This window comes from Salvelinus fontinalis, chromosome 19 (genome assembly GCF_029448725.1).
Source record: "Salvelinus fontinalis isolate EN_2023a chromosome 19, ASM2944872v1, whole genome shotgun sequence".
Taxonomy (NCBI): Eukaryota; Metazoa; Chordata; class Actinopteri; order Salmoniformes; family Salmonidae; genus Salvelinus; species Salvelinus fontinalis.
This window is the reverse complement of record NC_074683.1, coordinates 34,223,275-34,233,902: the sequence shown is the minus strand read 5'-3', so window position 1 is coordinate 34,233,902 and position 10,628 is coordinate 34,223,275. Positions and strand designations below refer to the sequence as shown.

The 10,628-nt window shown below is 41.7% G+C and overlaps 1 protein-coding gene across 3 annotated transcripts in view; it reads right to left on the bottom strand.

Moving 5' to 3' along the window:
• Positions 1-1,876: 1,876 nt before the first annotated feature.
• LOC129816653 (R3H domain-containing protein 1-like) overlaps positions 1,877-10,628 on the bottom strand; it is a 43,008-nt gene continuing 34,256 nt past the window's right edge. Inside the window, exons 19-26 of one of the 3 annotated variants that reach the window (XM_055871399.1) lie at positions 8,959-9,158; positions 8,594-8,739; positions 7,550-7,656; positions 5,082-5,233; positions 4,657-4,801; positions 4,312-4,409; positions 3,948-4,041; positions 1,877-3,383 (exon numbers count right to left, since the gene is read on the bottom strand). In XM_055871399.1, coding sequence (XP_055727374.1) covers positions 3,352-3,383; positions 3,948-4,041; positions 4,312-4,409; positions 4,657-4,801; positions 5,082-5,233; positions 7,550-7,656; positions 8,594-8,739; positions 8,959-9,158 — 974 coding nt within the window. In that variant the 3' untranslated portion in view covers positions 1,877-3,351. The remainder of the gene's footprint in view (positions 3,384-3,947; positions 4,042-4,311; positions 4,410-4,656; positions 4,802-5,081; positions 5,234-7,549; positions 7,657-8,593; positions 8,740-8,958; positions 9,159-10,628) is intronic. The other 2 variants (XM_055871398.1, XM_055871401.1) reach the window with 2 other exon arrangements.

The window sequence follows — 10,628 nt, the reverse complement described above, 5'->3', positions numbered from 1 at the left end:
AGCATTTATTTGTGCTGCAATTTCTGAGGCTGGTTAAGCTAATGAACTTATCCTCTGCAGCAAAGGTAACTCTGGGTCTTCCTTCCTGTGGCGGTCCTCATGAAAGCCAGTTTCATCATAACGCTTGGTCTTTGCGATTGCACTTGAAGAAACTTTCAAAAGTCTTGAAATGTTCCGTATTGACTGACCATGTCTTAAAGTAATGGACGGTCCTTACTCTTTGCTTATTTGAGCCGTTCTTGACATTATATGGACTTGGTCTTTTACCAAATAGGGGTGGTATACAGAATATAGCCCTATCTTGTCACAACATAACGGCTTGGCTCAAACGCATTAAGGAGGAAAGAAATTCCACAAATTAACTTAAAGCACACCTGTTAATTGAAATGCATTCCAGGTGACTACCTCATGAAGCTAGTTGAGAGAATGCCAAGAGTGTGCAAAACTATCAAAGCAAAGGGTTGCTACTTTGAAGAATAGCAAATATATTTTGATTAATTTAACACTTTTTTAGTTACATGTTTCCATTTGTGTTATTTCATGGTTCTGATGTCTTTACTATTAATCTACAATGTAGAAAATAGTACAAAATGAAGAAAACCCTTGAATGGCGCGGTGTCCGAACTTTTGACTGGTACTGTATGCAATGAGATATCTGTATTTCATTTTCAATAAATTCACAAAAATGTCTGAAAACATATTTTCATTTGTCATTATAGATGGGGTATTGTGTGTAGACGGGTGAGAGAAAAAAAACATTTAATCAATTTTGAATTCAGGCTGCAACACAAAATGGGGGTATGAAAACGTTTAAGGCACATTGCCATAACTAACTTTTCTGTATGGGTCTCCCTTGTGTGGCAACTTTCGTTCAATGATTTATGCACGTCTAGGACTATACTGGGGGTGATAGTGAGTACAACTTAGTTTTTTTCAATTGGTTTAGTACTTACCATCAATCCTCCATGGTCTTCGGTGTGTATAAATTATAGAGCAAGATGAATGAAAAATATTACATTTGCTGCTTTAAACCTGACAATGCATAAATATGCCGAATACCACCCCCTTGTGCTAGACAGGAATCATTTGGGTGGGGGGGGGGGGGGGGGGGGGGGTATACAAGAGGGGAAAAACAGTGTAAATGATAATCATAACAAAACAACCCAAGGGTCATTTATTGCTGAGAGAATTTCCTCAATTACAAAAGCGCCATTTCACCAACCTTGGCTGCAACACAGAGCTAAGTACTCTAGATGTTGGTTTAATTATCCGTTAATAATCTCAGAATCAGAATGGGGAACCTTAATGCCACGACAAAACAGACTTCACATGACAGATAAGACAGAGCGATGAATGGTGTGTTCAAGACAACTGGAAAGTTCGAGCTCCAGAAAGTTGGTTGACCGTTCATTATTTTTTCCCCCCCCTCAGTCCAAATGTTTCTTATTTCCCAGTTGTCTTGAACACAGCAGAAGCCATCCATTCTAAACTGTTTCTGGCAACTATGACAGTGGAAGAGGGAACTGTGAGGCATTGGAAGAGATGAGGTTGGTGGGAGGTTAATGTAGCAGACAAATGACCCTATAAAATTTGAATTGAGATGAACAGCACCAACCAAAGACCAAATTAGATAAGACCAAGTATAAAACCCACATGCCCACCTTCCACCCATAGCAAAACAAACCACTCTCTATGCTTACACTGACATCTGAAGTAGGACTATGCCTAGTGTTGATAAAAAAAGAAGAAATTAATCGTCAGTTTAAACATCATGAGAGAGGACATCCAAAGCCATATGGAGATTCTGGACAGATAGAAAGCCAGAGTACCCATCCATTTCAAAGGACTTCCTGTGATCTGAAAAAACCCCCACATATTTTGGTGTAAACATTTATTGGTTTCAAAATGAAATAAAAATGACTTGCACCAGCATTGAACAGCCTTTCAGAATCCACACATTTGTTTTATCTTTGAGAGAAATTAAAGGAAAAATAGATAATTTTTATATATTCAGTTGTATAAATGTGCAAACTGTTTTTTCTTCCAGTGACCCAGTAAGTATATCATTTAAAAAGACCTAATGAAAGATTTGACACTGTAGGCCTTGTAGAAGAGGAGAGAGGGAGGACAGTGTGGTGGAGAGAGAGAGGAGGCCATCCAAGCAGATGATTGCTAAAATATGCCGTTGCGGTGGAGGAGTGTCATTTTAAATGAAGTTAAAAACCAGGGGTTTCAAACAAGCCTTTTCCCCCGCTGCTCTCATCTGTGCCTGCCTGTGAACAACACACATACAGAACGTTCACTGTGAAAAAGAGAACTGATTGAATTATTTAGCTACTATATAAATTATTTACAAGGTGCAGGTCTTTTCATTTAACAATAGACTCTGACTGGGGTGTCTTCATTTTGCGTTTCTTGGAGAATAAAGCAGTAGACTGGAGAGAAAGGCACAACTAGAGACTATTGTGTAGCCGAGGGCAACTTCATCATGTACCGGCCACAATATGGGGCAAGTGGGTGGTGGCAGGCTGGCCGATAGTAAGCTACCCTGCGGTTTGGTTGAGTTAAACTGAACCAGGCCAGACACTGCAACTGGGCTGGGTGAGTAATAATGGAGAGCTGAGCTTTGGGTCTGACTCAAGATTTCAACAACTATAAAACAAATGAACAAATAAAATAAAAATACAGGCTTTTGATATGTTCCGGCCTGTTCTCAAAACAGAGAGCAGACAGGTTATTAATATTTGGAACTTCAATAATTGTGGTTTTTGGATGTTCAGTTACATTTTGTTCTTTTTCGTCAAACCGCTAGTAAGAACATAACAAAGTACAACACATTCCCCCCAAACAAGTCTCTACAAATCAAGTGGAAAAACAACCCTTTACATCAAGCCAACAGTGAGTGAAGAGGGAGGGGGAAAGGAGGGGCTGGGGGGAGTGATGGCAACAGGAAGTGACTGGCGGTGCTGGTGAAGGGTCAGGGTTTAAAAGGCGAGCCAGGGGTCCTTAACGCCCTCTACTGTGAGCTGGCCCTCTCGGGGAGTGTCTGTGGCCGTAACCACGGCCGTGGCACCTGTTCGTGGTAAGTCTGATGGAGGCCCGTGGGCCATTGTGGCGGAGGAGGGCATCTGCACAGCGTATCTGAAGGGGAACGTGGCCAGGATGGTTTAGGTGGAGGCTGGGTTGACAGGGGTTTGACCGTGGGGGTGGTGGTCACCGTTAGCAATTGACTGCCAGACCCCGCGGATGTGATGGTAGTGGTGCTCTCGGAGCCATCAGACCACAGCCCTGGCTCTGGAGAGCTCACCTAGCAGAGAGTCCGCCTCAGTCCGGCTGATCCCCTCCGGCAGCTCAGTCACCTCCAGGACCCGCCCACTCACTGCCTCCGAGAGAGGAGAGAGAGAACTGTCAGACCCAACTTGAAGACAGCCTTTAGCCTATGACCTCAGTTAAAGCAGTACAGACTAACCCTATGCTTCCTTTGTTATAATCCTACTAAATACCTACCCGGACTATCTACTGTCTAGTATCTATCCTGTTGTGTAGTCACTTTACCCCTACCTACAGTATACTGCTGCTACTGTCTATTATCTATCCTGTTTTGTAGACACTTTACCCCTATCTATATGTACATATCCATCTCAATTACCTCATACCCATGCACAGACTTGGTACCAGTACCCCATGGCCAAGTTATCATTAGTCATTGTGGATTTATTCATCGTGTTATAATTGTTTCTAAATTTTAATTTCTGAATTATTAGGAAGGGTCCATAAGTAAGCGTTTCACTGTTGTTTACAAAGCATGTGAAAATAAGATATTGATCTAAAAACAAAATATATCATGGATAAATGTTGTATTTAAGATATATCTAAGAGAAAGATATTTATTGATTAGAGGTCCACATCTCTGTCTACTAACAGACGGAGGTGTTCTCTACCATTACCTGGTTGACCTACACTGAGATCTGTAGACAGAGCTTTCCTCGGCTGCTTCCTCCCTCTGCCTACTCCACCGCTGTGCCGTATCCCCATAGGTACCTGGGAGCAGAAAGGAGGACGAGAGAACATTCCGTTTACCAGCTCGTAGTCTGCTGTTGCACTTTGTGGACTCCAGCTCAAGGTATCCCAATGCTTGATATGGATTACATTGGAAGAGAAATGAGGAACAGAAGAAGAAGCGGGGACCATTGTTTGACTTGATCTTTTGTTTAATTTGCACAGTTCTAAAGAGAAGATGTCGCTAAGCATTTCTAAATGGTACATAGATATCCACACAGATATTTCCTCCTCTGTCTTGTGTAGACTCACCTGATGGTTGGGGGCCATGGGGGGAAAGTGGAGGAGAGGAGGACGACTCTGGGGGTTGTACTGGAGGGATTGCCCTAGCAACGGGTACCGAGCATCTCCTGGGAAACACAAATGATGAGACACTAAATTGGGCTACATTTCTTTAGGGTTAACATTTGCCATAAAGATGGAGCAGCTGAGTAGCCTCAGGGACCCTCAGCATTCCACATATTTGTTTGAATTTAGTATTAGCACACCTAATTCAACTAATCAGCAAGCCATTGGAATATCATATATATAATTGGAATAGATTAAGTATGTGAAATGGCTGGTTGAAGTTCCCCCAGGACTGGGTGTCTCCCTCACCTTGCCCTGGCACGAAGGGTCTGGAGAACTGTGGCATCATGGGTACGGGGGTGAGGCCAGGACGGTTGCTCTTCACATTGGTCAGGTGGGAGGGGGTTGGCGACTGGGCGGGGGAGGTGGAGGGATTGCCCAGCTGGGGACTGCTCTGTATGGACAGATATAGGACAGGGTTAGATGGAGGACAGGGGAGGGTTAGTGGGTGAACACACCCGACACCAGGAAAACCACTGGTGCAAAAAAAAAGAAAAAAAAGAAAAGTATATTCTCAAGGCTACTTTCTTACAACATCACAGACCACAACACCAAACCCCATTACTATATTTACACCAAGAGTGTGATACTGAAGAAATACTTGCAAAACATTTTTTCTTCAAATCTGCATGTTCTCTTTAGGCTGTATGGGGAGCGGAGCAAGGGACTCTCACCTGTGAGGTGTCTATGACTGAGAGTTCTGTGGACTTCTGTCCTCTGGTGTGATCCAGACTGTAGTACTTGCTGTGTTTCCACTGCGAGGGCGTGTGAGGCCTTGGCTGCTGGCCAGGGGACAACATCAGCTGCATCATCACCATTCCACCACCTGGAGGAGGGGCACAGAGGCAACCAGGACAGACATTACAATATTACATCAAATTCAATGAGAGTTTATATGCATTTCTCCAGGGGCAATGAAAGATGTGTAAAGATTGTCTTACATTTCAGATGCTAGAACCTGTTCCAATTAAGAATCACAGTATGTTTATTGTGTGTGTGTGTGTGTGTGTGTGTGTGAGACATTTGCCTTTTAAAAATATATGAATCACGTTTAATAGGATAAGTATGTCAGTTTGACTGTTTCGTATTTCATTAGTGTATTATGTAGGAAAACTAAATCATGTTCACTGACTTGCCGTTAAAATCCTTTGCCATCTAATTACATGTGATGTTAACCTCCACTTATTTGATATGTAATATGTTATTAGTAATTTAAAGTTCATTTTATTCTAGTCTAGTTGGGACCTTCTTCCAAGACAGCTCAAATCATTAATACTTTTAATTGTATCATCTCAAATGTTTTGCCGTCAAACATCCAATTAAATGTGTTTGCCCAACAAAGGGTTCGAGAAATTTCTGGGACTGAACTTGACCCTATTAAAAGAAGACTTCTGACTGCCCTTAGCCTGTCTGTAATTATTTCTGCTGAGGAAGACTTCCGACTGCCCTTAGCCTGTTTGTAATTATTTCTTCTGGGGATAAAAGTAACGAGCATCTATAACGCTCTTATCCTGACAGCCACATAGGGTCGGAATTATCTCAAGGATAAAAACCTCCATTTATATTTTGTTTTCCATCTATTTTATTGTGACAATAAAAGGGAGGTCTACAAACAAAAGATAACCTGGACTCTATAGTACTACCAACCTTGGATTTAATCCATCACTAGCCTTGTCTTGGTGTAATACGCAGCAGTCTATTTGCATTTCATTGTGAATTAAAAAAGCACACAGAAAGGAAGTTGACCAAAGAACAGCATAATAACTAAAACCCCCCCCCCCCCCCCCCCCAAAAAGACAATATTTACATTTGTTTTTATTTGCCACAAAAGAGGTTAAAATGAAGGGAATGTATTTTTTATGTGGTAATCCTTGCATGAAATAAAAAAAATTCAACCACCTCAGTTCTGAAGAGAGAGAGATCTAATTTCAGGATTTGAAATAAGATTACCTTTTCCTCTAATTAGTTATTTAAAGAGAAAATAAAAGATTACAGAGCGCAAGACAGAGCGAGCGCGACAGAGAGACAAAGAACTTCTGTGAGTGTAATGTTTACTGAAAATGTTTGTTTCACTTTTGCTTATTATCTACTTCACTTGTTAACATATGATTCCCATGCCAATACAGCCCTTAAATTGAAATGTAATTGTAAATTGAGAGACCGACCGAGATACGGGGAGACCGACGGTGGCTATACTGATCAAAGGAGCTTCGCCACAGAGGAAAATCACATTAACTAAAGCCACCTAAAACGTTTCAAATTAGAATTAGATTGCCCATAAAGGCACTTTTTTAATAAGATGACCATAACCGGGAACAAAGCAGCAGAGGAATTACTTCTTAATTACCAGTCCATATCTGTTCAATAATGACATCGTTAAGACTTGGAGTGTAATTTCAATTAGCACCTTAAAGCCTCAAAGCTAACTGAAAAGAGGAGATGGGGGGGGTGTCAGGAGAAAGACATTAAGGCGTCTACATCACATTTATTTTGTTGTTGCCACGTTGTATTATTATAGCTTTGGACCTGGGAGATCAGGAGATGAGAATGCTGCCCGTCTGCGCCCCCTCCCCAAGAAGACCCTTTAGAATCGATTCAATCCATTTTGATTTGCCTGAGAATTCGGTTGGAAGTCATTGTTCCTGATGACGCCTTTGTTTAGTTGGGCTCTAATTAAAAATGTTCTTACGGCTCTTCCACTCCAGTGTTCAGAACAGAGGGGATTGGGCTGTCTACATTGTGACTTTTGGATTGGAGAGCGTGTTAAAGAACTAAAAAAGGTAGAGGTAGGAGAAAAAAAAGGTGGTACAGCGAAGCTAACATCTGTGGGTTTTGTTCCAGAGACAACCCATACAGCAGCTCATTTGAAGAACTCACTCATTAGCAGCAACATTTTATATTTCACACTTACAGTTGAAAAGAGAATGTGCTCTTGCTCTTTCAGCGATCCAACAGAAAGTGATAAAGCAGTCTTGTAGCCAGCTACTGATGACCAGCTGGTTGCCAGACTACTTTATTTATAAATAGTAATTTTTACTTTCTAGTTGAGACCTGGTTATAATGCATACTGTGGCTCAGACTGGCTCTCTGCTGTATACCTGAGCACTGCAGTGTGTCGGACTGTGTGTGTGTTTCTGTGTACCTGAGCACTGATGTGTCTGATGGAGGGGCTGCTGGGAGCTGCAGGGGGAGGACGGCCGAGGGAACATCTGCTCTGATCCGGAGGGAGGCAGGAACTCTACAGAGGAGCTGCAGTGAGAGAAACACAACACACACTAAAGCCGAGTAGCAGAGAGGCCAAGCTCTGGCCCAGATTCATTCATGTAATCAGAATTCGGCACATCGGTTTTAAAAATGGGCTAAATTACTGAAGTGGAACACTGTGTACACAGGAGATCAATAACCCTGTATTGCATTAGAACTAGCATAAATATCCTCAATCTGAAACTGGTGACGGCTGGGAAAAGGCTCGAAATCTCTACAGGCTCATTTTCTACCAAATCAAAACAAATCAAGGGAAAACAGCAAAAATCACTGCGTCTCCGTTACTGAATTGCGGTTGCGGAGTGCCGCTGGGGTTTCTTCTTTCCAGGCTCCTCTTTCACTCACCTGCATTTTGATTTTATAACAATATAAGCAAAAAGAAGACAGGCAGGGTTACGCGTCAGCCCAAAGCAGAGGCAGGCAGCTGCTGCAGCAGACATTCGGCTCTCTGCGCCACCCTGAAGAATAATGTGCGTCTGCACAGCGGACCAGAGGGCTGGCATGAAGGATGGTGTAGAGAGCAGCTCGCCACACTGGACCAGCGCTGTTATATTAAGACTCAGTAGATATCCGGCCTTATAAATCATCTTGAATATGGCCTATTAAAGAAGAGGACCCAGGAGGGGTTTCCACAGCTCAGTGTGAAGCATCAGAGAACGGCTAGTTATATGTTCAACCTAAAAACTGCTTACTGTAAAACTGGGAATAATACAGTATTACTGTTCTGTAGTAATGTTATTGGTCTATAATCGGAGTATGTCCACATTAAAACTGTGCGATGTCCTACCACATGCTGTTCAACTGGGAATGCATTTATATGTACTCAACAATTTATTGGTATTATAATGGGTCTACACTAAGTGGAATGGGTCAACACTAAGTATAGGTATTTTTATGTTAAAACTGTGTGGTGATGTCCTACCTCTGTTGATTGGGTGTGATAACACTGTAGTAAACCTGGACACCAGAGCCAGGCATGTGCCCCTGGTTGGACTGGTTGTGGATGACGATAGGCTGCTGATACGTTTGCTGTGGTACAACCTGGGAGCCTTGGGGCTGCATGGATACCTGCCAAGACAGACCCATAGTTCAGATGGATGACATGCCAAAAAATATTCACGGTTACATAAGACTTTATGGAAAAAGAGAATGGTTCTGAATGACTTCGCTAAACAAAGGTTTAAATAAATATGCTTTACATTTCTTAATGTTCATCATTGTTAATTGTGTGTTTTTACATTATGAAGTGACATTGAGTTATTAGATGTTGAAATGCTGAGTACCCACCTGATAAGATGACATAGAGGGATACTGGACCATCATGCCTTGCATCTGATGTCCCATATTGCTATGCTGGCCACTGACTGTGTTCTGTTGGCCACTGACCGGGTTCTGCTGGCCACTGACCGGGTTTTGACTCTGTGGCTGTTGCACTACTATCATACTCTGATAGCTCTGTGGATGATTGAGCATCACAGTTTGGTAACCTGGAGAAATAGAGAGGGAGGGAGGGGGAGCGAGTAAGAAATGAGTGAGGGGGGAGCGAGAGAGAAACAGACAGAGCAAGATAAAGAGATGGGAGCGAGAGATGAAGTTAATCAAAAAGTGGATACAAATGTCTTGATTCTTAGAATTCAACACTTATGGAAATTAGAATTCAGCACGTATGGAAATTAAAACTTTCAGAATTCCCTGATAAATTGGTCCACAGGGAAAGGTAAAGGCATAGAAACCGTAAATTACATTTATTTATTAATAAATGTATTTCCATGACAGAATTCAAAAGTAATTTTGGACTGACCAATGTAGACTACCCTGAATTTCTTCAAATACATGCAACTTAAAAGTTTCATATCAAGAAATGTCAATATTTAATTATTTTGGACATCAGAGTAATCTTGAGGTAATCCTAGTTGAGTCAGAAAAGGATGTTCATATGATGGGTAAGATATACAAAACCTGGCAGAGAGCCTATCCAACGGGCAATCTATCCAACGGGCAATCTATCCAACGGGCAATCTATCCAACGGGCAATCTATCCAACGGGCAATCTATCCAACGGGCAATCTATCCAACGGGCAATCTATCCAACGGGCAATCTATCCAACGGGCAATCTATCCAACGGGCAATCTATCCAACGGGCAATCTATCCAACGGGCAATCTATCCAACGGGCAATCTATCCAACGGGCAATCTATCCAACGGGCAATCTATCCAACGGGCAATCTCAGTTGGATAGATTAACTAGTGGAACTAAGACGTAAATATAACTGATATTGGCACAAGATGAAGGGAATGTTGGAACATAACTAATGCAATTAGTTAGTGAAAATGTACACTTAATCCAGCATAAACGAATGTATAGAATTTATTACACAAGAGACAAAATTCACAAATTCAACAGCAGAGTCAAGTCTTAAGTGTAAAATGAACAATGACTCAATAATCAATGCCTTCTGAGAAGGCTATAAAGTCCAAAAGTTATGAGCAGAGCTAGAAAGTTGGCAGGAGTATTACAAAGTAAATTTACTATTAATCCATCTGTCTGCATATGTCAAGACATGACATATGGAGGGTTCAGTGAGATACCCGATCCTTTCTCGTCAATCATCTGGTCAAAAACATATACTTAACGGGAAGTCAACGAATCCTCCATCGTTAACACAATGAAAAGGTCAAATGATTAATTATCTAAATGTTGAAAGTGTGTGGGCGACGAAGAGAAACAAAATGGTGCAGTTTGAGGCCATGTGGCAGAGACTGATACATCACCCCTAGAGATGGGGGTGTGAACAGGTGGGTTTGCATGTTGTTGTTTGTATGCTTTGTAAGAATATTATAATATATATTTTTTACAACAAAAACTAAACACTTTGACACAGAACAGGCGGTGTGCTTATTTCACTGGAAGCGATCAATGATTCAGGGTAGTCAACATTAAAATGGCTCAGTAAAT